This window comes from Physeter macrocephalus, chromosome 8 (genome assembly GCF_002837175.3).
Source record: "Physeter macrocephalus isolate SW-GA chromosome 8, ASM283717v5, whole genome shotgun sequence".
Classification (NCBI taxonomy): domain Eukaryota; kingdom Metazoa; phylum Chordata; class Mammalia; order Artiodactyla; family Physeteridae; genus Physeter; species Physeter macrocephalus.
In genome coordinates this window covers 45,763,099-45,789,689 of record NC_041221.1, presented here as the reverse complement: position 1 = coordinate 45,789,689, position 26,591 = coordinate 45,763,099, and the positions used below count along the sequence as shown (strand labels likewise).

The following is a 26,591-nucleotide window of genomic DNA, read 5'->3' as shown; positions in this document are numbered from 1 at the left end:
CCAAACAGATACCACCTACTCAATTCTTGAGGAGCTCCCCAGGGCAGGGGGCCAGCCAGCTGTTCAGGCACGGGCTTCATGGTGGGGACGTTTGGTGGCGGTGCATGGGTGGGAGGGCTGGGAAGGAGGTGGGGAACCAGAGGATGGGAGGAGCACAGCGGAAGTGCCTTCGCCCACAGAGCCCCTAGAATCAGTATCAAACTTTTCAAAAGATACATTTTATTTTCATAAAATATTATTTTATTTCCCCAAAGAGTGAAGGTGGTGTGATGGTGGCAATGAAAGGGGACAGGGTGCTGGCGTAGGCATGGAGAAAACATCTCCTGACCATACTCTTCTGTCTCTGGGAATTTCTGCGAAAAGAAGGGGGCGCCTTACGAAGTGAGTCTACAGCCAATTTGGGGAGCGATCCACCAGCTGTGGTTTCCGGAACAACAGTGTGGTCACAATTGATACGTGCGTTGTTAATAATCACTACCTCCGTGGTCTTGCCTGTTCCTAGCCATAGGGGGAGGGGTGGCGACAGGAAGCCGTGCTGGCCTCTTCCATTTCAGTTTAGTCTTGCAGGTGAAATTGAGAGTTCGGTAAGAGGTGCATGGCTAAACAATCCCTAATCCAGGGAATGTGTGGGCAAATGCCTGGGCAGATGGTGGGCGGCTTTGTGTGCTCCTTCTAAGATCTGCCCTAGTTCACCACCTCCAGGTTTCTTCAAGGCTCAGCCTTGTCTGTCTCACGCATAGCCCTCTTCTACCCTTCCGTGTCTAGCATAGATGGGAGATGCAGGCAACAAGAAGACGGGCTGCAGAGAGGGTGGTACCTCTGATCTTGGTCTAGCCGTGCACTCCCAGTCTCCCGGGAGGTCGAATGCCTGGCAGCCCAGGATTTGCAGAAGGATAGCTGGAGAACCGTGGCCACTGACTGCCTTCCTTCTTCAGATTATTTTTTCTTTTCGTCCACATGGTTGGCGTGTCCAGTTGTGCTGGATGGGACCACGTCAAGGCTGCTGTGCACGGTTGGGCAGTTTGTGCACTGTGAAAATGCAACCAGCTGAGAGGAGAGTGAGGGTGAGCTCTGTTAGCCCTGAGCTAGATCTGCTGTGACCTGCCATGGTGCCATATCAGGCTGCAGGAAGGGGTGTCTCCCAGACGGTGCCTGGTGCCGTACGAGCTAGTGGTGGCCGTGGCTCAGGGTGTATTTGAAGCTGTGAAACGTAGGGCTTGGCAGCAGCCTCTACTCTTGCTACCCCGACCAGCCCTCTGACTTGCTTGGAGTGAGCCCCTCTGGGAAACCTGACCGTGGAAAACTGATAGGCCATGGGCCACACGCAAGGCCCACGAACGTAATGGGCCACACGCAAGGCCCACGAATGTAATCGTCTGGCTTACACAGAGTTGACCCACACAACGTTTTAAACTATTTGAACTAGTTGTCTGTATTTACAATTTAAGAGATTCTGCACGAGGGTCAGAATTTCTGGCTTCCCACGGCCCTGCCAGGTAATATTTGGTCGCAGCCAATTAGTGCGTGGCCATGCCCACCATGCCCTGTGGCCTCTCCAGCGCCGAGGATGAGTGCTAATTGCTGTTTATCATAGTACGTGTGCTCTGTTCTCTGGTAGTAGGATAAAGAGAAGTGAAATCTATCCTGTGCCGTCTTTGAAAAGTGGGAAAATTAAAGATAGACTAAGAAGCCATTACAAAAACATCTTGACCGGCTATGTATTTTTTAAATACCTGCCAAGTCCTTCTAGCACGGCTCCTCTGCAGTCGAGGGCTTAGCTCGGGAGGTGTGTTCTAGGGCCTCATCTGTCGCTCTGTCCTCAAGCGTTTTTGTCAGGACAGAGGGTTTCGACCCTTCCTGCTGAACTGGGGGGCTAGTTCACATGCGGTCAGGTTGAAGGTCAGAGAGAGAGATAACGTGATCAGATATATGGAATCTGAAGGAGGAGGGGGGGACGAAGGACAGAGAAATTGAGAACACAGACATACCACAAAAAATACCTGACACACCACAAAAAAGTCAGGTATGTAAGTCAATGGCGCCAGATTGCGTAAGGCAAGGACCCTGGTGGCAAATTTCTATCAGTAGGGAGGCATTGCTCAAAGCGCAGAGGGCTGAATCCTTAGCGGGGAACTATTGGGGATTTTACACACGTGGTTTATACCTTGGGATGCCTCTACCTGACGCCCACATGACAGAGAAGCAGCGTGGTCCAAGGGTCAAGGGCAAAGACCCTGGAAACAGATTGCTTCCCCCCCAGGTAGGAATCCTAGCCTCTTACTAGCTGTGCAAGTTAGGTGAGCTCCTTACCCGCTTCACGCCTTAGCTTCCTCTGCTTTATAATGAGGATAGGTATATACCTACATTCTAAGGTTGCCTATAGCTGAGAATTAAATGAGTTAATTCTTAGAAAGTGCTTGGAAGAGTGGCTGGCACTTGTCAAATACCCAAGAAGTATTTATTACTACCAGCTTGCTATCTCTCCCGCCTCCCCTGGGAAAATGCAATATTTAGAAACATGGTTATCAGTTTGGAGGAAGTTGTCTTCTGAAAGAAATAAGAGCAGCATATTTTTAGAGTTACTCCATTCAGAAAGAAGTTGTAAAGTTCTCCTGGAGCATACGAGAAGCTAAGAGATGTCTTCCATCCAGGGCACTCTTCCTGCGGACACTCTTGCAAGAAGCATGGTGGCAAAGTCTCTCCTTGATTTATAGGAGCTTTACCGTGAAAGGGGCTCAAAAGGCGGTGATGTTGGTGGGAGAAGGCTCAGCCCTCGCCCTTGGGAGTCCATGGCACGGTCTGCCCTATGCAGAACACAAGGATGTTGTGGTTTCAGCCTGGTTTGTGGGGCGCATAACAAGGTGAGGCTGCTTCAGACAGCGCTCAGTGTCGCTGTCTCCCTGCGGTTAGCCATGAAGTGAGCAAAGACACAACAGTGTTTGTTTGGAGCTCAAGTGCTCGGAGTGCTGCTTTGAGCCCTGTGAGGCCCTTGTGTGGCTTTGAACTGTGGCCACAAGATGCTAGTGGCATCTCTTTCCAGATTTGTTTTGACACACGCTTGAAAACAACGTTTCCTCTGTCCTTCTGCTAAGAATCTGACGGTGAATGTGTTCGTAGATTTGTTTAGCCCTGGCCCAACAGAATCTTTGGTGATGCCTTGAGTAACAGAGGATGCTCTAAGTCTGTATCAGAGAACATGGCAGAGAAAACTTTGGAGGTGGAAGGAGCTATCCGACAGGCAACGTAAATTTCTTACTAAGTCAAACGTGCCAGCTAAGTACAACAGGAGACAGAATAAGTTGTAAAAGATATTGGAAGCAGAGTTAGGGCACCTTTTATTTAGAGAAAGAAAGGGTAGGAGCAGGAGAGGAGCCTGAGGGAGCCCAGACAGTGGGGGTTGCTGCACTGACCTGTTCAGGGTTAGACTAGGCTCCCAGTGCTAAAAGGAGGTGATTATAATAGGATTCTTGGTTCTGATTAGCTTCGTGAGTCATTCGGCCTCTAGCAGATGTACCCTGATGTCACTCAGCCTCCCTCCTCCAGAGCTGCAGGGGGCCATTTGCGGAGGAGGAATGTGACCCTCCTTACACACACACACACACACACACACACACACACACACACACAAATAATACTGAAAAGATTAAATCGGTTCTCTCCACAGATCTAGAATAAGGGACATATAAGGTTGTAGGAACATCTTTACTGTAAAAAGGTACTCTACACCTGCTAGAATTTCTGTTAAAAGGAGACATTCCTCTTCACTCATTAATCCATTTCGTATTTATTGAGTATCTAATAAGTACCAGAAGCCATGCTGAGGGAAAATGTCAAGTTGAGTGCGAGAAAAAGATGATAAGCATAGAAAGATAGAATCAGATTCTAAGTAACATCCTAAGAGATGTGGAATCTATTTGATACCAAGGAGGCAGAGGGAAAGTTTTTAAACAAAAATGTGACATGCTTAAGTAAAGATTCAGAAGGATTATTTTGTGAATAGTGTAGAGGCTGGATTGGGGTAGAACAATGGAGGCTTTGGGAGAAGATACAGAAAGTAGGGGGGTCAAATGAGAACCATTGCAAGAGTCTAAAAGAAGGATTTTGAGGGATTTTGAAATAGGGTGGTGAGTGGGCACTGAAAGGAAAGGAGAGATGTGAGAGATGTTTGTAAGAAGTGATCAGTAAGATTGGGTGTGAAGGGGGGAAAAGGATGAAGAGATAAGGATACAGCCCCAGTTCTGAGAATAGGAGTCCAGAAGAACCACAGGTGCTGCCATTAGTATAGCATGGGAGGTTGGGAGGAGGAGCTCTCCCGGGAGAACTTCAGAGATGGGCTGGGCCATATAGTCATCTAGCCAAATGCTTCGTCTACTGTCTGTATCTCCTCTACTCCTATTTAATCCTCCCTTAGACAGCCCCAGGCTGGCCTGCACAGGATAACAGCTAAGTGGCTGGAGTATGGTAATGGACACCATGGGTAGGAATTCTAGTGCCAGGAAACAGGGGGTGCTCACACAGTGGGATGAGCCTGCTCAAAGTGCTTTGAAGAAAGGAGAAATGCACACATGATGAAGAGCACACTCAAAGGGCCCTTTGGGGAGATGGAAGTTGGGGTTGCAGAGCTGACTCAGTAGAGGTAAAACTACAGTTGGAGGAGGACAAAACGGTAAAGTTCTAGGTTCCCTTCATGGCACCGCATGATACCCTGCATCTGTCAGAATACTTCTGGCAACAGGGAGCTTGTAGCTCCTCATGGTCAGCTGAAATCTGCCATGCTGCAACATTCACCGCTAGTGTTGGTTCATCCCTGGGGACCACAGACCTGCATCGGCAGGCGGACGCGCAACCAGTGCGCCACCAGGGAAGCCCCTGGACAGCTTTTCAAATAGTTGGAGATGACTCCTTTGCCCCTTATATTGGAAGTTTCTCTACTTAAGGCTAAGACTATGGGGTTTTGAGTTTCCTCCCTTCTGAATATATATATATATATATATATATATATATATATATATTTATATCTCAGTTCCTCTGCATATATAAACTGTACATATATTCAAGTGTGTGGCCAGGAACTGCACACAGAATTGCCGGTGAGGTCTAACCAGCACCAATCAGAGGAAAATCAGCATCTCCTTTCCTACCAATGTTGCTCTGAGGACACTGGACTCTTCAGGGGACACATCACACAGCAAATTAGATTCAATTCACTTTGACCAAAACCCTTCTGTTTTTATTTTTAAACATTGCTAAGTCATACTTCTTCCATCCTGGGCTTATGAAATTGGTTATTTGTACTTCAAGCTGAGCAAACTAGGTAAGAGGATGGCTTTGGGTGTTCATATTGGGTTCCTAGTTTATGTCTATAATTTACCAGCTGTGTGACTTTGGGCAAGTTACATAATTTCTCTACTTGTCATTGTCATTATGTGTAAATGGTCATCGTAAGAGTACTTACTTCACAGAGTTATGAGACTAAATGAGATAATGCCTGTAAAGCACTCAGCACAGTGCCTCATAGTAGACCTTCAATAATATTGGCTATTATTACCTATTGTTACCTATTGTTATACTAACCTTGTTATCGAGTCCTCTTTTTCTTATTAAGCATAATTTAATTCAAATTTCTTGCAACATTGTGCCAACCACAATTATAATTCACATGAATTCTATCTCTCTCTTTGAATTTCTTTGTTGATGTTTTGTAAATCACAGAAGTAAGAGAGACATAGTCAGTATTTCCTATAGCTAACAGCCCATTAAGGGAGAGGGAAAATAAATAATTCATGTCATGAATCTTCTGTGTTTGCGAACCTCACTCTACTGGTTACAAATTCACTTGTCATTCAGTCCATATTTGTTTACCTTGTCCCCAAGGATAGCGTGAAGATATCATGAATAATTCTGTAAAATGTCACACTGCTGTCCAGAGGAGAGCAACTAGGATAAGATTCAGATTCATCTCATAGGAGCGAGAGCTGGAGAACATAGTCATATTTAGTGCCAAAAAGAGAGGAGATGGTGCAAATAGTGGGAGACGTTGAAGAGGGTGACAATTTGGTGTGTGAGTTGGATGAGGGTGGAGAGAAGGTGGGCATGGATGACGTGAACGTCCACTGAGGCCAATGTTATGTTGGCAGCAAATGATTCTGGAAGTAGCTATTTCAAGCAGTCCACGCTCATACCTCCTTGACCTATGATTTAGAAGAAATAGTGGCCCCCTTTCGGGTTTTTCTCATGAATTAGTCTAAAATATCAGTCTTTGTTAAAGAGGAAGAAATGGATCTTTGAAATAAGTGGACATTGACAGCCAGGCAAGAAGGAGGAGGAGGAGACCTATTCAGGGGAAGAAAGAGAAGAAAAGTTCATGGTAAAGTAGTGAACTTCCCCAGCTTCACTGCTCTCTCATTCATCTTAGGTGTGCCGGAACCCTAACCCTTTGCCTGTACCATGCGTTAACGGACATTTTGTTTCCTTGACCATCTTTACCCAGGTAATCCCTTCGTTGAGACATCACTGGTGATATATTTATTTTAGAAGAAAATAGCATCAGCTTCCCTTTATTTTCATAGCAAATACTATATTATTTTTTGACAGTTTTAAAATGAGTTCTGGGTGATCCCCGAATCTTGTAATCTAACATACACCAAAAGTGCAATGATGTACCTCAGAACCATTGCCTGGTAGAAAGGTTGGCTCAGCTGTTAATCATGTGACATGATGGCCTCTTGAAGGTTGGCTTTTCGAGATTGGTATTTGGGTTGAATGTACAGAGTCCTGAAAGGGATAGCCTCCTTTGGGAGATTTAAAATCAGATTAACTCTTTTGTTTTAAATTAGATGAGGACTTGCAGGGGAGCATAGATGCTGTCACAGGAGAAGGCAGACAGTTCGAGACTCCAGGAGTTTCCCAGGACGGAGTGAGAGCCTTCCTGTCCCAGGGCTCTGAGACCAGGACAGCTATGCCACCGTGTAAATAGACCATACACATGTACTAGATGGTAGAATCAGATTATAAATTTTCTTTTAACACCATGACAATAGAATACAAAAACATATTTGAAAGATGAATTTAATAGGGTTATATGTAAATACCTGTACTTTAATATTTTTAAAAAGTGGCCTCTGTTAAGATAGGTGGAAATGTGGTTGAACTAAAGCACATGAAACAAAGGCTTAGAAGCTTTAGTTATTTGTAAGTTTAATACAAGTCATCAGTTTCTTTGGGTTACCTCAGACTCCTCAAAATCTGCAGGTGTGGGTTCATGTGTGTGTGTGTGTGTGTGTGTGTGCATATGCCCATACACAATGGCTTTGACATCCTGGGCTGCATTAAGAGAGGTATCTTGATGGTGTATCCAGAGTCCGAGATCAGAGACTTCAGATCCATCTCACAAAAGCAATAGCTGGAGGACATGGTAATGTGCAGGGCAAAAGCAGCATCAGAAGGAAATGAAGATGGTTGGGCGTTCACTGGAATTATAAGACTTGGAAGGCTCTTGGGGAGAGGAGCTTACAGTACATTCTTTCTTCTTCTGGCAGAATCCCATGCAGTCTCTGCTTTCAGTGTGAAGTTCCACCCTTGCCTGCTCCAGAACATGCAGTGCGAGAGCTCCATTTACATCTCTAGGTCACGTTCCACCACCTGATCTGCTCCATCCTGATGATGACTGGAGACTGACATGGTGGCAAATACCCACCAGGGAGACCTTTGTGTGGGTTGCTCTCCTACAGTTCAGATGAGGTAATGGGCTTCAGGAGGGAAATTCTGCAATTTCCTTCGTTAACTACACTGTGCCAGAACATTATTACAGCAAGAAATTACAAGGAAATATAAGGCATTATTACAGAACCATTGTCTCCGCTTTTAATTTTTTTCCAATGCAATGTAACGTTGCCTTGTCCTCTTCAATCCTTAATAAAATGTGGGTTGGTTGGCTGCCTGTGTCCTTATCATGATATCTTATTTATTTGAATCCTATTTTCAGATGTTCCTCAGCTCCCTTCTCTAGAATAACTAGAACTACAAGTGAATCAGCTAGTTGAAACTGTGAAATCTCTGGCTGGGTTTCTTCTCCACCTCCTAAGCTTCTGCATCACCATCCTCCATCATCTTGAGGACAAGGGTTCTGGGAATGGAACCCATGAGAAGCAGATTTAGGCAATGTGTCCCTCTCAAGAAATAGAATATAATTCTCACTGACAATTGAAATTGTCTTTGGATGGCTCATTTTTTTAGTGATCAATCAAAATGTGATACCTCTACACGTTTTGCACAAATGTATTATAATGCAACTTAAAGCTGGCTGTGATTTTAGTCTTAGGTTCAGGAGCATAGCAATAAAGAAAATACACAAAATCCCTTACTTCATGGAACTTACAGCCTAGTGGAGTGACAAACAAAAAAGTAAACATGCATTTGTCAGATGTTGATAAGTGCAATGGAAAAAAAAATTAAAATGGGCATGTAGAGGTATGGGGAGGGTGGGTTATTTCTATGTTGTATTATGTGTTGAGGGAAGGCCTTGCTGACAAAGTGTCATTTGAACAGAGGCCTGAAGGAAGCCAGGGGACAAGCCATGCAGATATTTGGGACCAGGCAGAGAGAAAAGCAAGTGCAAAGGCCCTGAGGCAGGCATGTGTCTGTTGTGTTCCAGGGTCAACAAGGTATAGTTGTTGCTTAAGCAGAGCAGGCTGGGGGAAAATATCAGGAAATGAGATCAGACAGGCAGCGAGGGGTAAAATCAAGGTGAGGACTTGGACCAGACTCTACACGAGATGGGACTCCAATAGAGGGCTGGAGCAGAGGGGTGACGTGAAGGCTCCCTCTCTTTGGCTTGGATATATTAAGTTTGTGATGATGATAAGCCATTCCTGTGGTAATCAAGTGGACAGTAAGAGAGAAGTTTGGATTTTGGGGGAAGACAGGAATAGAAATTTCAGCTTTGGCTCCATAAAGTCATGGAAATGGATGACTCATCCAGGAATTGACTGTGGACAGAGAAGGCTGAGTGCTGGGGCCCTCCAACTCTTAGAGGCTGAGTAGAAGAGGAGGGTCCAGCAAAGATCCACGGAAGGAACAGCCAGTGAGGAGACCCAGAGGGGGTTTCACAGAGGCCCAGCCACTGAAAATACATCAGTGCTCACTTAAAAATGCAACGAAAACAACAAAAACAAAATCACTTTCTTCAGATAAGTCTCACTGAATTTGAGTCACTAACTTATACAAGTGCTATAATTGTATCTCTATCTATACAAGAAACACATTCTATTAATAAAGAATTATGAATAGATAACAGGATCATGACTGTACCAGCAGCTGATAATGCAGCCTTCTCCTTGGCTAGTGAGATACACCTTGGAATTTTACCGAGCAAGAACGACAAACTGTATGCAGCCATGCTGCCCTGACGTGGAGCTTTGGGGGAATTTTCACTGTACCTGCCTAATGTAGATACTTCTCACAGGGACTGTTCATGACTTAATGTGTATGTTTATTTATTTATTTATTTTTTTGCGGTACGCGGGCCTCTCACTGTTGTGGCCTCTCCCGCTGCGGAGCACAGGCTCCGGACGCGCAGGCTCAGCGGCCATGGCTCACGGGCCCAGCCGCTCCGCGGCACGTGGGATCCTCCCGGACCGGGGCACGAACCCGTGTCCCCTGCATCGGCAGGCGGACTCTCAACCACTGCGCCACCAGGGAAGCGTTTGTTTATATTTGAAATATAAACAAATATTTGTTTATATTTGAAATATAAGCAAATATGTTTATATTTGAACATATTGTTCTGGTGCCTTTTATTTTCAGAATCACTTCAAAATGTACTCCTTCTTACTTTGGATTTTTGCTTGGAAATTTAAAGTTTATTAGAGAATATTCTCCGAGTTAAGGAAGACTCCCTTTTCCTTGCCCCTCATAGCCTGGTAGGGGTCATTTCTACACTTATGATGATAATGTATACAGCAAACACCATGTTTACATTTGATGTCCGGAAGACTCATTGCCCCTCTCTTGTCTTCATTTCTTTTCCTCTGTGAGTCTTGAAGGAGACCTCTCTTCATCACTTCCTTGTACATGCTCACTCCTTTGGAGAATTATTTTAACATCCTAAGAGAAGAGATTCAAAGAGAAGTCACAAATATTAGTAAATGAGTTAGAATTAATGATCACCTAATATGTGGCAGTGATTAAACAGTAAGTTGTTTTTATTTTTTCCTTTGAGAAAATTGTTCTCTATTTAGCTTGAATCCTGCCTTGCAACTTACTAGTTGTGCCCTTGGAAAGATAGCAAAGATCTTGGAGATTCCATTTCCTCATCTAATAATATCTAATAACAGAGTTGTCATATCAGATTAAATAACATTTGTAAAAGCAGAGTTTGTCAATAATGGGCAAGGCAAAACATTATTTCCCTATCAATCAATAACAAACAGTATCCACCTTCTATTAAAGGAAAAGTCTAATGCCAAATTAATCATGTCTACAGATTTGTAGAATTTTAGAACAGCAGATTATTTTGAGGGTGGCAGAACTATCTCATTTCTGTTTATTTTTTTTTAACATTAGAGATTGAATGATATGTTTTTTGTCCACTTAAAATACCCAGCTATGTTACATTTTAAATCACAGATGTTTTCAAAATAAATTTAAGACATTAACACAATGTGGAAGGGGTATAAGCATGTGTGAAAAATGTAGAATTATATTTATGCAGTTTCTAGTTTTTTTTTTTTTTTTTAGGAAAGTGCTTTAAGAATGTGTTTCATTTCTTCGGAGCTGAGTTCCAAAGGTTTCTATTTAAAAAAAAAAATAAATCTATTTATTTATTTATTTTTGGCGGCGCCGGGTCCCCGCTGCTTTGAGCGGGCCCTCTCCAGCTGCGGTGAGCCGGGGCCACTCCTCCCTGTGGTGCGCGGGCTTCTCATTGTCGTGGCCCCTCCCGCCGCAGAGCACAGGCTCCAGGCACGCGGGATTCAGCAGCCGTGGTGCGCGGGCTCAGCTGCTCCGCGGCATGTGGGATCCTCTGGGGCCAAGGGATCGAACCCGCGACCCCTGCACTGGCAGGCGGACTCCCAACCACTGCGCCAGCAGGGAAGCCCCAGAGGTTCAGCGTCTGAACGGACCCCTGCTGAGGGACGCACACATCGCTGTACCAGTCACTGCCAGGAACCATAGTGAATCATTTTCTTGAAGGAGCTTGTTCTTTGAAAATACAGATCTCCTACAGCCAAAGGTCAATCTTAGGTGAGCTAAGTGAAAAAGAACAGCTGCTCGCCCTTGACCATCTGGTCCTACCCTCCACACTTCTTACTGACATGTCTTCTTTGCATAGTATATTGTTTGTAAATGGCTAATGCTGACTAGGGACTGTTAACTTGGGGATTAAGGAATGAGCTGTCCTGTGATGACTTGACACTCCAGAGCAAGGGGGAAAATTATAAACTCTAGTATTTAAATCAGATTGGCTAGACTTATAGCTGAAATCAGGGGCCATAGTTTTCAGTAGCAGTTAGTGGAGAAAAGCCTGAGAGAGTCTGGAAATGTTTGACATGGGTGCCTTGAAAACACAAAGCGCCGAAGCAGCCATCATGTTTTGTTATGAACATAAAGGAGACGGGCTTCCCTGGTGGCGCAGTGGTTGAGAGTCCGCCTGCCGATGCAGGGGACACGGGTTCGTGCCCCGGTCCGGGAAGATCCCACGTGCCGCGGAGCGGCTGGGCCCGTGAGCCATGGCCGCTGAGCCTGCGCGTCCGGAGCCTGTGCTCTGCAACGGGAGAGGCCACAACAGTGAGAGGCCCACGTACCACAAAAAACAACAACAACAACAAAAAAACATAAAGGAGACGGTTGGAGTATATCTTCAAGTCAGATACCTTGAAGACTCTGTCCCTTCCAGTTACATTTATATTTATAGGTATCTTGCCCTCACGTTATTGGGCCCTGACTCATTTGTTTCTAAGAAATTCTCCTGTGACATTATGATTTTAACATGAAAAGATTTATTTTTATCTCCTAGTGAATGGAACCCTTAATTTTAAGGCTGTATGCCCGATGTACAGGCTTGTTAAAAGAAATCTACATTTGTTCAGCATATGTTTGCATCACAAGAAACTACATTGGCTGGATTAGTATAGAAAATCCAACGTCCACTTATACTTGTAAATCTATTTATCAGAGGAAATTAATTGACTTTGCTCACTAACCACCCAGTGACAGTGTCCTCATTGATCTTGTTATATTTAACCAAAGCATTTTCTTAACAATTTAGGAACGTTCCTTGAAAATAATCCCTCTGTAAAAGATCTATGCAACTAAATTAAATAAGAGACTTTAGATTAAATAACTATAAAATCCAACACAAAATCTGGATCGTCTGCATAGGAATTGACCACATGGGGCTTCCTGGCACTTTGGTTTGCACCCTCTGTCATCATGGCACTGCACCAGTGAAAGCCTCTTTTCTTTCCAAAGAGCAGACACTGAATTCAGGAGTTGAAATGCCAGCTTTTTAGTTCATCCAGGTACAATTTTGCACGGCTCAGAAATATTTCCTGTGAACTGCAACCACCAGCAGACCAGCAGTAATAATTATAGTAATAATAATTACTATGTATTGCGTGCTTTCTATCTACCAAGCACGGAGCTAAGCACTTTATATGGATTAAGTCATTTCATCCATACAAGGACCCTGTGAGGTATGTTTGATAATTAACCCTATTTTACAGATGGGGAAACCAAGGCACTACGAGGTCACTTGCCCAAGGTCACACAGTTCTTAGGTGTGAACCCAGTCAGCATGGTTCCTGACTCTGCTCTCCTAATCACAAAGCCAGGCCACCCGCCAGCAGGAGCAAAAAATACAACATATCAAAATAATTATGCACACTCGCTTTTTTTTCACATGTATTTAAAATGCGTGCTGCTTCCAAACATGAACCTTGTAAACACAGAGCTGTTAGGTGACAACCTTCACTTCCCACTGTTTATAGCAGCAAACAACATTTTAACCTGAAAAACCACACTCTAGTTTTTGCTCTACTTATCTTGAAAGATCTTCAAATAACATCACTGTGGTTAAAGTTCATTTTAAAAATGTGATCTATTTACTTGTACATGGATATCTGGAGCAAAAAAATGATGACAGGATGAGAGTGTTGGTAACTGAGTCTTCAGAGATTTTATTTTTTTTTCTTTTCCTTTCTTTCTTTTCTTTATTTGCTTAGTGAAAATGAGACTAGAGCACCTTACTGGAAAGGGAACCTCTTTCCTTTTCGAACATCACAGTTAGGCTTTTCAGGTCCAAGGCTCAGCTCTTCTTGGGTCACAATCAGATGAAAGCGCCTGGATTAGATGATAGCGGGTGGTCCACCGCCCTCTCATGAGATTCCAGGGTGGAGCGACAGGGAGGAGATGCGAAGGCCCAGGATGGGGAGGGTTGAAGAAGCTGATTCAGCAGAAGCACCTTGGCAATGAGGGAATGAACCATCGGACAGACAGACAGACAGTCTGATGAACTCTTTTTCTACTGTTAGAGTATCAGGTGATACCCGAGCTATGAGGCTGGTTCATGGGAGGTCAGATACCCTCCAGCTGGGGGGCTCTCAGCCAGAGGGGTCTGTGCATCAGAGAGGATTTGGGGAATGTGCAGAGGTCATTTTGGTCATCAATGCATCAAGGTGTTCCTGGAATATAGTGGGCTGCAGCCCAGAATATCAGACATCCTGCCACAACCGAGTTGGTCCTGTGCTGCTCAAAAATGTCAGGAGTGCTTCAGCTGGGGTGCAAGTTGATAAAACTCCTTCCAAAATGAGGGAAATATGCAAACTAACAAGAGCCCTGTGGACTTCAGCTTTCCCTGGGCGTCAGAACACATCTTCAGGTGACCTACCTTCGAAGGCAGTCAGTCATCTGTTGGTGGGTTTCATTTTTCAGGAAAGTGCCAATAGAATCTTCTCTGCAAGTCAATCATATTAAGTCATGCTAAAGTCTCCAGAAGTAAGAATGTTCCCCAAATCGTCCTGACTTTGTAGGGAGTTCTTCTCCCATTATAGGAGGAAATAAGCGTGGCATCATTTTAGGGTCCTTATTGTTCTTGGTAATGTAAGATAAACCCTATTATATATAATTCTAAGGATTTGAAAATTATTTTACTGGCTTAAAATAGGAGGGCTGTTCCCTGAAATGTGGAACAGAATGTGTAGGATGAAATGAAGTCTCAAGTGATGGGCTTCTGGAACACATCTCACACAGAATGACGGTTGCCCAGAGGAAAGCAAAAGCAGGGAGACACCCACAGCTGGCAGGCTGCTGCCCATCCTTTCTGGGACACCCACCCACCCACTTCTCTCCACCCTTTGTCTAGTTCTGATGTGCCCTGTCCCCACTAATTCCAGGGTCACACGGACTTATCCCCTCCTCATCCTAAGCGGGGAAGAAAGCGGGTCTTTATTAACGAAAGTATGCAGTATGAGATGCCGAAAAGGGACCTGTGACACATCAGTCTCAATGTGAAGAGTAAATGTTTGTGGGATGTATGAGTGCAATGACTTAGAACATTGCCAACCACATTTCCAAATCTTCGGGGCCTGTTTAAATATAGAGACACGAATAATTTTAAAAAGAGGCCTGTTAAATGTAGAGACATAACGATTTGATATGCTTAAGAGGCAAAGAGACACTTAGGGATGAAGAAATTACATCACATCATGCCTTTGCTCAGAAGCCTAGCCATTCTCCATCGCTTTTCAAATTGAAACTAAATTTCCCCATGTGATGTCTGGGTTCTTTGCAATCTGGCCTGATCTTCCTAATTCAACGGGATCACTCCAAGCCCTTCACAGCCTGCTCTCTGCTCTTCAACCAGTGGGGCTCCACTCCTCCACACTGCCCAGCTTCCATGCCTTCCCCCGGGCCTCTCTTTCTCCCCAGGATGTGGTCCCCTCTCCACCCCTACAGCAAAACCCACATAGACCTTCTCTCCCCACCCTCTCAACTTTCTTAAACTCCAGCCATCTTTGAAGACTCAGTTTCTAGCACAAAAAGTCCTACGTTTTGAATTCCTGTAATTTTGCGCTTGGGCGTGGTTTACCTTCTATCATTCTGTTATTGATTTAATTCCTGTGAGTAAAAATTCTGTTGCAGACAGAAGTGGAATTTGCTTGAGAGCAGCAACTGAGTTTGGTACTCATGTTGCAGTCTCCCATGGAAACTTATTTTAGTAGCCTCAGTTGTAAGTGCTCAGTATTGAATAGATATCCTAACAGCCATCGTTTCTGTAGTAACTTTTCATGTGTCAGATACTGTGCCCAGTGCTTTAGAGGCACCATCTCCTTTAGTCCTTTCCACAACCCTTTGAATTAGGAATGGGTGTTATCCCCATTTAACAGATGAGAGAGCCAGGGTCAAGAGAAAGTTAAGGTCAGGTATCTAGTGAGTGGTGGATCCGAGATTCAGTCCCATGACTTTATGATTCCAGAAACTATGTTCTTAAATGCTGTCATCATACTTCACTACTGGAAGTGCTTAGTGTCTGCCAGCTGGTTAGAAATCAATTTCAATTATTGCCAACGGAAGTAATAAAATGTAAAAAGGATCATCAATTTAGGACAAATAAATGTAGGTACAAAGATATTTAAGTCTGGATAGTCTGATTTCCGGGCATAGCAGGTTATCGCTGAGTGGTCAGGAGAAACACCTCTTAGATCACTTGCATCTTGTCAAAGTGAAAGCGTTTTTATCTTAAACTCAGCAAACTCTTTGTAGTCCAATAAACAACTAACAGGAGGCGCGTAGGAAGACTTCACGCTGTTAAGTGTGTGAGGCTTGTGAGAGGGTTGTAGCAACCTACCACACCCTGAAAGGGGGTCACCCTCTGCTTTCTGTAGCCCTTGCTGTTGGGGACCCAGGACTTGCCCGGTGGGCGAACATTCAGCACGTGTGTTTGAGATGTGCGTGGGTAAGGTAGCTCTGAGACACAGCTCTTCCTCTCTTCCTTCCTTTATTCTGCTGACTTGGTCCGGTCTCTTTAGGTTTTGTCCTGTTTTCCCATCTTGAACAGTTTCTCTGAGGGAACCCTCACACATTCCTTCATAAGCACTGTCACTGCATGAGCTACAGAGACAGTGTGTACCATGATTAGAGGACGGTGAATAAATCAGCACTTGGTGGGGGATCATGGTTCCCTTAGTTCTCTTTGGCAGGGAGACTCTATTTTCCATACTCTTCAGTCATAAGCCAGGGCCATTCGATAATGGCCCTGGAATAATGCAGAACATGAATACGGCCATCCACCCAGCTTTAACTGCCATCTACCTCCAGCCTTCTGTGGCAGACCCAAGTCCTCAGAGCCCTGATGGGGCAGCTCCACGGTACTATCCCTCGTACTGCTGCTCCTATCTGTAGTACTAATAGTATTATCCATATACTGATAGTCCTATCACGGTGCCGATGTACTGACGGTCACCTCTACTCTGTCTGAACTTGCTGCCATTTGGCTATTGAGGGCTGGCCTTTCTGGCCTGCCGCTGTTACCAGCTTAGCTTCCCCAGACCCTGTTCCAGCCTAGTCCAGCTTCCTCCCTCCTTCTACTCCTCCACATTTGTGATATCCCACCAAGCCCTGAACCTGAACTCGACCAAATGAAGACTGTATTAGGACACTGGGGTAATACTCACAGGGATTTTATAGTCTGGATAACTTGAAATCAGATCTTGAATAAAAGGATGCTTCAGAAGAACAGCAACTTCAATTGGCTCCAGATTCTTGGAACCTAGGTCCTGAAATACTTTTATGAAGTTCTTAAAAGGAAAAAAAGAATAAAGTTGATTAACTTTGCAATCCTGATGATGTTAACATTTTTGTTTTTTAAAGGAATCACCATAATTTCTATATGATGATACATTTGGGGAGAAATTCTATGAACATATGCTCAAAATTGAGGGAAACTTTTCTTGGGTACAGGTTGCCCATTTTATGAAATAATCTAACCAACCTCTGAATACGTGGTCTCTGTCTTTTGGTGGCTGGCAAATCTGTTAGCATCCTGTGCTTCGTTTGCTCCTCGGAACACTTTGAGTAGTGTTTCCATGGAAATCATTTCCGTGTTCGCATTTTCAGAGATTTCTTCTTCCTTTGCCTTCCCTTCCTCTTGTAATTCCCTTTCTTCACTTATAAAATTGTCCTCAAGTTCAGGATATTCCTCAGTGGGACTCATATCAGTAAAGGAGGAGGTCTGTGTGATTCAATGAAGAGAACATGAAGTCTTTCCAGGGATAGAGATATTTAGAAAACACCAGTTTGGTCCCGCACTTTTTATGCCCTGGGATGATAGCACCTACTGCAAACTAGCTAAACAAAATCTAGAGATAGAATATGCTGGCTGCACTGGAAATCATGTTGAAAGCCCAGACCAGTTCTGCTGGTAGTTGACAGAGGCCTCAGTGTAGGGGTGTCTTACTGACCTCCATACAGGCTTCTGTTCACTATCCTGCCAGATACACCGCACTCCTCAATGAAAGGGCAGTGGAATGAATTTGTGTAACCACTGTCAGACTTTTACACATGAAGCTAGATTTCTGAACAGGATTTGCTTTGGAAATTGCCTGCAGTCAAGAGGTTGTGGGCAAGTTAATTTCTCAAGCTTGACAGATTCTAAGAAGCTTTGGGAATGTTTGTTTGGATACTGGAGGTTAAACCCGACTAAACATCCAGAAGGTAAAATAGAAAACAAATCGAATACAGACAGATTGGGATTCTTATTGCTGTTCATTGACACTTGGCCAAGAGCCATGAACTCAGACACTGGCATTCTGAGCATGGGAGAGTAAATTGTTTCTGATGTAATTTCTTACGTATCCAAAGCCTGAAAAATATGCCTACCCTTTGATGCCATAATTATTGATCTAGGAATTGATTCTAAAGAAATATTCATGTGCACAAAGACTTTTGTATAAGGATGTTCATTCCGTGTTACTTACAGCAAAAATAGAAAACCTATGGTTCCAAAAATGGGGAATGGTGACATCAATGATAGTATCGGTCTGTGGCAGAATACTATGCTGCCATGAACATTTTGGTTTAGAAGGATACTGAGTGACACGAGAAAACACTCATGGGGTGAGTGCAGAAAGGAAACAGAACACAAATAATAAATATATCAGGATCCTCATTTTCCTATATATCTATACTTATAAATGAAAAAAAGAGAAACAGATACATTAAAGAATTGAAAGTAGTTACCTCTGATTGGTCAAACAGGTGATTTCTTTTTCACTTTGTTTTGTATTTTTCAAATTCTTTATAGTAGATTTGTACTTACTGTATTTACTGTTATAAATGTGTGTGTGTGTTTCTGATGATGAGGTAATAGATATTCAATGAGTTGCCATAGAAAAATGGGCATTTTCAGAATGTTGACTGGCCCGATGTCAGAGAACACCTGAGGGCTGACTCTCCTTTATTCCAATGAAGGAAAAATGCTAATTTAGGCTTAAAATTAGAGCAGGGTGCCAATACCTGTAAATGCTCAATTCAGTAGAAGTGTTAAGTGCATAGATCACACAAGTTCTTTCCAAAGAGCCACGTAAGTCCCATGTGTAAAAAGATTATAACACAGCACAGAATTAAGCCTCTGGTTTTCATAAGCCCCTCTGAGGGATTTGCAGGGGCTGAGGATTGTGCAGTAGAGACAGGTTGTATTTGCTCTAGCTCTGTGTGGTCACCTTGCTTTAGTTGGGTTTCCATATCCTTTGGTAAATTGGGAATTTAATCTAATCTTAGAGGGTGGGGGGAGAATGCTCTAGCAGGTGAAGTTTTTGGAATTAAGTACAAATATCTATCATCTACCTATCTATCATCTATCTATCTATCTATCTATCTATCTATCTATCTATCTATCTATCTATCATCTACCTATTATCTATCTATCTATCTATCTATCTATCTATTTATTCATCCAGCCTCTTCTCCATTTTAAAAAGTTGAAATACTACTCAGTAGAAATGTGAAACTAGCTTTTTTGTCTCCATCTAAGAAGCCTGGGAATCATCACGCTGGCTACCCGTCAATAATACCCCCGGGGCGATAGAATATTTGCTGTGCTGAAATGAACATAGTTGGGGCGATAGAATATTTGGTGTACTGAAATGAACATAGTTGAGATGTAGAACATCTTGCTGAATGACTGAAGGATGAATGAATTTCTATTCAGAGGGCAGCAGAGGTGCTACGTGGAGAAGACAGAGACAGAACCTGTGGGTGAGCACATGACTAGCTGGTCTGGATAAGCAGGCAATACCAAAATTGAGCAGAGAAGGAACCTCCTCTCTCTGCACTATTTCCATAACTACAGAGGGCCCAACTTCTCAAAGACTTGTTATAATCATCATGGGATAAATAGATTTGTAATTTTAGTCAAAAGATAACAATTTAAACATTTGAGTGAAGAATCCTTAACTTGTTATATCAGAGGATGCTTTATAAATGTTTGCTATTTTTGCTCTCTAGGGGGTTGGAACAGGATAGACTTAGCGGTTCAGTGGCAGGGGAGGGAGAAGAGGGAGGCCAAGATCAGGACCAAAGGAGCCAGTTCAGCATCCTGGCGGGACTGCAGGGGGTGCCGAAGAGGGGGCTCCCAACAGGCGCTCTGAAAGAACACGACTGCAAGTGTGGGTGGATGAACAAAACCGGGGATGCTGGTTTGGAGAAAAGCCAGGGCTTCTGAATGAGCAATTATTAGTGGCATCAAAACTCTGTGTGAGTCACATTATCTTCCAAGCAGCGGGGCAGATTGTGGCGCTAGCAAACACTATGTCACACTCTCAGAGACAGCCCTAGAGGACTCCCAGCAAACGTGCCCCTGGAGTGGTACCTGACTGTGCATTTCTACCATTCAGTCTGTTTAGTCCCACATCTCAGAAGGCAGAACAGAAGATCAGTCCTTGGGATTAATGTGAGCAAAGCATCAAAGAGCAGAATGGGGTGCACATTTAAGTTTTTCGAAACCCAAAGCCTCAAACCATCTCTGTCAAGATGCTTTAACAAGACTCTCAAAGTGTGGGAGGTTCAAGCTCATAATTTACTAAATTCCACTATCATAAGCCCAAACTCCACAGGTCAGGATGAACCATTTTCTCAAATATCAACTTATTTGAGGCTTCACGATGACTAGTGCCTGCTCATGAGTGCTTTGCTCTTGAGCTTCTTTTAAATTACCCCCAAAGCCGTGGGTTTTAACAGGAGGTCTGTGCCACGGTGAATAAAACACTGTGAGTAGCAGATATAGACTCAGAAAGAATGAAGTATCAGGGAGATTTCCAGTTGTTTTTTGGAAAGCAAAAGCCGAGATCCCATTAAATGTCTTGGGAGTGAATATAGATCTATTGGAGGTGTTATTTCTGAGCAGGCTCATTTTGCCTTCCCGGGATAAAGTTGCCCAGGGAACTAGAATACAGTTGGAAAGGGCACAGAAAGGGAGCAGAGCAGCATAATTGGAGGCAGGATGCTGAGGGCTAGGAGTAGGCAAGAATGAGGAAGGTGGGTGGATCCTGTATTTCAAAAGCTCCTATGGTTCACTCCCAGCCAGGAGTAGTCCCGCGTGTGTGGTGTGTGACAGACCTGCACTCCATCCCTGCCCCACCCTGGTTTCATCTCTGTTGTGCAGTGGTCATGAGGCAGTTCCTGTGCGGTGTCCTTGGGCCTCAAAAGAGCTCTTGAGAGAAGTACTCCAGGGGAGCTGCTTCCTGGATGGGCACTAGCTCCCGGTGAATGACCCCACCGGGTCAGGGACAGAAGGGATGCAGTGCCTTCCTGGGCTAGCTGGCTTGGCTGCTACCCACACAGAGAGCTGTCGGTTGCTATGGCAACCATTGTAGCACACACTTCCTTTTCCTGGTCTTTCTGGCTCCGTGCAGCCTCCTGAACCTGCTGTTGCCTCTGCCTCTGGAATGTCTGCTCTCCTCCTCTCTACCTTGGAGACGGGAGTCCTTCCCTTCCTTCTCTCTTCGTCTCTTTCTTCCCTTCTTTCCCTGCCATGTTCACAAACACTAATCGAGTATTTGCTGTGTGCATTACTGAGCACTGGCTACTTTGGAGGACATAAAGATGGGTAACAAGTCATTCCCACCTCGAGGTAGGAATAACAGCAGGAGGAGTCAATAGATAAACCACCCCCTGCCTGAATGACTAGTTCTCCTCACTTCCCTCCTTTGCCCCCCTACAGTCCGTCCTGTATGGGGGCACATTCTAAATCAAACGACCCTGCTCCAATGACTTCTCATCTCATCTCTTGACACAGTCAAAGCCAACGCCCCTCCAGGGCCCCTCGGAGCCCTCTCCCCCTCGCTATCTTTGCCTGCTACTCTCCTCCAGCTCAACCCTCTCCAACTACCCTGGCTGACTTGCGGTTCCTTAGGGTCCACCGGGCATGACCCCACTTGAGAGATCTTGCCCTTACTGCTGTCTTCACTTGAAATGCGTTTCCTCCAGAGGTCTATCTGCAAGACCCTCCCCCTCACCGCTCTGGGCCTCTGCTTCCATGTCTTTTCACAGAGAGACCTTCTGTGACCATTCTATTTAACACTGCAACTCCCACCCAGACTCCATATTTTTCCCTCTATTCTTTATTCCCCATAGTGTCTAACACCATTTGCTGTAGTCTTTGTCTTACTTGCTTTATCCCCAGAGGTGCTGGATAAATGTTTGTTGAGTAAATGCACAGGTGCATGTGGTGGTGCTCAGCCTTGCCAGAGAGGATCTGGATGTAAATGGGGCCCGCTTGCGGGAAGCTTCCTGAATGATCTGGCGGCCGAAATAGGTCTTGGGTGCTGGGGAGCCCTCGAGCCCTTCCAGACGAGCTGACGCGTACTCCAGGTGGAGGGGATAGCAAGAGCAAAGGTACGGAGGTGGCAAAGAAGAAGGTTTAGACCCCTCTTTTGATCTGTAAAGCCCCATGTTAATCTGTCCTTTATTCTGTGTTCCCTCCACGTGTGGGCCATCATTCTCCCATCCTTTCCTGTATGGATAGGGGCAATTAGATAGAATCCCTTTAGGGGAGCAAATTTGGCTTCTTCTATATCCTTTGCACATCCCAGGGCTACACAGAGGGTAGGATCTACAAAGCTAATTAATGAAGTAATTGATTGCTACACTCAGTGAAATGTTTACTGAGCTCTGTAGCAGTAATTCAGATTCAGGAAGGCAGGTTAGGGGATGCAGAGCAAGACGGACGGCCCATCCCTCCCCACAGGGTGCCCAGAGTCCAGAAAGGAAGCTGACCCTGTAGAGGTAGTTATCTATGAGGGTTATGGCAAAGGGGGAAGCACAGCATGCTGTGGGAACACAGGGCAGCGTTGCCTGCCACCATTCCAGGTCAGGGACGGTCTCCCTGAGGACAGGTTAACTGAGACCTCCAGGCAGGTTATGATCCATGCCAGTGTTGGGTTAAGGAGGCCCAGTCCATAGAGAGATGCAGGCAGACCACATCTAACTCGTCATTTATTTGGGAAAAAGTAAATGGTCTTCCTACGTTCTAAGACGACAGCATTCTTGAGTGGAAATAACAATAACTCCTTCCTGAACTTTCTGTCACTGTGTGAGTGTTAATGCTGAGTCTAAAGTACATCGAGGTGAAGAGCCCTGAGTTGTGAGTTTCCTAGGTCGCACTCTGGCCTCACCCTGCCCCCGATGGAAGGGGTAGGACATCCTCCGGGTCATCTATTCAGGGCTGAAATATAGGGCTGCCTGTAAAAGAGTCTATGTCTTCTGGGATGTGAAAGCTGTCATAGGAACTTCCCATTTTTTTCTCAGACAACCCAGCATACTCTGTTTTGACAAACATGTATGAAAGGAAAAGAACTGCAGCTAGGACATCCGAGGAGTCTGAACTGTGCAGCCTCCCTCTCCCCTTTGAGTCCACAAAGAAGAGCAGAAAAAAGCATTCCATCATGAGGGCCACTGCTCTGTCCCCAATGGACACCTAATAAGTGTATTAGTTATTTCCCTGTTCTGAGGCTTTCTGACATTCCCCAAAACAGGGAATGTCAACCCTTTAGAAATCGACAGGGGGATGTGAGGTTTTATTGGACATTAAACTTTTCTGTCGCTGGATGCAGGTGACACAAAGTGCCTGTGGAATTCAGGTGGCCAGGTTTGGGCCTGAAATACTATCAAGTGTCACATACATGTGGGATGTGTCTGAGGCCTGAACTTGTTTTACATAGAGTTTCCACAGAGTGTGACAAATAGTCTGGGTTGATACCAGTTCTTTATCATTTATCAGGATCAGCACTTCATGCAAAATAAAGGCTGCCCTTTACAGAGCAAAGTTTGGTTTCACCAAAGAAACTTTGAGCAAATTTGGATTTAACTACCAAAACATTTTTTAGATAGTGGGTCCCTAGTTCTTAATCCAATTGAGTAAGGCTTTATTGAAGACCTAGTAGAGCATCGTGTGAGGAACCTGGGAAAATACAGAGATTGAAAAAAAACAGTCTTTGTTCTTAGTAGTTTAGGATCTTTTGGAATCCCCTCCAGACCCCAACGCTAGTCCACTTCTGGACCACAATTACCTTTTCTGCAGCAAGAGGAGGCATTTCAATTGGCTGGAAGACATGAGTCCCAGTGGCCACACTGAGGGCCCTGTAGACCCCTTCCACACTGTCTGGATGGCTAGCAAAATAAAGCAGCATCTGTGTGTAGTCAAGCTGAGGTGGGTCCTTCTCACAGTCAGCAAATAATCTAAAGAAAAACTGTCACACAAAAGAATTTTAGCCAGAGGTCAAATGCATACGCGTCGGTAGACAGTAGACGGACGGGCAATGAAGAATCTCTCTCGAAGTTTTGGAATACAGTCACTTTCTGAGGACTGAATTACTAAAACTAACATGTAATGAATGGTATTAACTGAAGAGTATGCTAAGTAAAAAAACATAACATGTAGGGCTAGAAGCATTCTGATGTTAAAGAAAATTGTATGCTAATCAATGTTACCAACATACTTAGGAATGAATGCACTAATTAAGGTGGCAGGGATGACATGTTAAGTAGGAAAAGGGAGCAAGGACCCCTCTGTCCATCCTCAGCTCCATCCTGACAAACTGGGCCCCGACTCACAACCATGAAGCTTCCGGTACATCTCACTCCCTGGGGAGTAGGGAGAAGGCAGGGAACAATGCCCAAAGCCACTGGGACTTGAGCCATTAGACTCTTTAAACTGACCCATGTTGCGCTGAACTCCCTAAACTATTGACTGTAATGTGACTTCTTCCAGTATAGACTCCCATTCGGAAAGAATGTGCTTATCACTGATTATCAGCTTGTTTGGCAAGTCTCTCCCACATCCTGAATGACTGAGCTGACGCTCAGATCTAGATGCAGTGTCTCATGCATTTGACAGCGTGAGGAGTTAGTGCTCCGGGACCTAATATCCTCTGGGGCCCTGCAAATCTTAGGCCAAGCCTGGGGACACAGAGGTCACACCTAAGCAGCTACATGGCCCTGTTTGGGGAGGTGACTGGCTCTTCTCAAACATTTGCATGCAGTGACCTGGAGAATCTTTTTTCTTTTCTTTTTCTTTTTTTTTTTAAATAAATATGTCTATTTATAAAGTCATGGAACTGATTTTTTTAACATCTTAATTGTAGTAAAATTGCTTTATATTGTTGTGTTAGTTTCTGCTGTATAACAAAGTAAATCAGCTATACGCATACATATATCTCCATATCTCCTCCCTCTTGTGTCTCCCTCCCACCCTCCCTATCCCACCCCTCTAGGTGGTCACAAAGCACCGAATTCATCTCCCTGTGCTATGCAGCTGCTTCCCACTAGCCATCCATTTTACATTTGGTAGTGTATATATGTCCATGCCACTCTCTCACTTCTTCCCAGCTTACCCTTCCCCCTCCCCATGTCCTCAAGTCCATTCTCTATGTCTGTGTCTTTATTCCTGTCCTGCCCCTAGGTTCGTCAAAACCATTTTCTTTATTTTTTTAATTCCATACATATGTGTTAGCATACGGTATTTGTTCTTCTCTCAATTTCGTTTCTTTTTATGGCTAATATTCCATTGTATATATGTGCCATGTCTTCTTTATCCATTCATCTGTCGATGGACACTTAGGTTGCATCCATGTCCTGGTTATTGTAAATAGAGGTGAAATGAACATTGTGGTACATGTCTCTTTTTGAATTATGGTTCTCAAGGTATATGCCCAGTAGTTCTACTTTTAGTTTTTTAAGGAACCTCCATACTGTTCTCCATAGTGGCTGTATCAATTTACAGTCCCACCAACAGTGCAAGAGGGTTCCCTTTTCTCCACACCCTCTCCAGCATTTGTTGTTTATAGATTTTTTGATGATGGCCATTCTGACCAGTGTGAGGTGATACCTCATTGTAGTTTTGATTTTCATTCCTCTAATGATTAGTGATGTTGAGCATACTTTCACGTGTTTGTTGGCAATTTGTATATCTTCTTTGGAGAAATGTCTATTTAGGTCTTCTGCCCATTTTTGGATTGGGTAGTCTGTTTTTTGATATTGAGTTGCATGAGCTGCTTGTATATTTTGGAGATTAATCCTTTGTCAGTTGCTTCATTTGAAAATATTTTCTCCCATTCTGAGGGTTGTCTTTTTGTCTTGTTTATGTTTTCCTTTGCTGTGCAAAAGATTTTAAGTTTCATTAGGTCCCATTTGTTTTTTTTTGTTTTTATTTCCATTTCTCTAGGAGGTGGGTCAAAAAAGATCTTGCTGTGATTTATGTCAAAGAGTGTTCTTCCTATGTTTTCCTCTAAGAGTTTTATAGTGTCCAGTCTTACATTTAGGTCTTTAATCCATTTTATTTTTGTGTATGGTGTTAGGGAGTGTTCTAATTTCATTCTTTTACATGTAGCTGTCCAGTTTTCTCAGCACCACTTATTGAAGAGGCTGTCTTTTCTCCATTGTATATTCTTGCCCTTTATCCCCTTTATCAAAGATAAGGTGACCATATGAGCGTGGGTTTATCTCTAGGCTTTCTATCCTGTTCCATTGGTCTATATTTCTGTTTTTGTGTCAGTACCATACTGTCTTGATTACTGTAGCTTTGTAGTATAGTCTGAAGTCAGGGAACCTGATTCCTCCAGCTCCGTTTTTCTTTCTCAAGATTGCTTTCATTATTCGGGGTCTTTTGTGTTTCCATACAAATTGTGAAATGTTTTGCTCTACTTCTGTGAAAAGTGCCATTGGAAGTTTGATAGGGATTGCATTGAATCTGTAGATTGCTTTGGGTAGTAGAGTCATTTTCACAGTGTTGATTCTTCCAATCCAAGAACATGGTATATCTCTCCATCTGTATCATCTTTAATTGCTTTCATCAGTATCTTATAGTTTTCTGCATATAGGTCTCTTGTCTCCTTAGGTAGGTTTATTCCTAGGTATTTTATTCTTTTTGTTGTACTGGTAAATGGGAGTGTTTCCTTAATTTCTCTTTCAGATTTTTCACCATTAGTGTATAGGAATGCAAGAGATTTCTGTGCATTAATTTTGTATCCTGCTACTTTACCAAATGCATTGATTAGCTCTAGTAGTTTTCTGGTATCATCTTTAGGATTCTCTATGTATAG

At 43.9% G+C, this 26,591-nt stretch overlaps 1 protein-coding gene across 1 annotated transcript in view; it reads right to left on the bottom strand.

The window, feature by feature from the left end:
• Positions 1-16,646: 16,646 nt before the first annotated feature.
• Positions 16,647-26,591, bottom strand: part of LOC102993116 (sperm flagellar protein 2) — a 107,702-nt gene continuing 97,757 nt past the window's right edge. The window contains exons 24-26 of the mRNA XM_055086882.1: positions 23,562-23,741; positions 16,988-17,227; positions 16,647-16,793 (exon numbers count right to left, since the gene is read on the bottom strand). Of these exons, the coding sequence (XP_054942857.1) occupies positions 16,647-16,793; positions 16,988-17,227; positions 23,562-23,741 (567 nt within the window). The remainder of the gene's footprint in view (positions 16,794-16,987; positions 17,228-23,561; positions 23,742-26,591) is intronic.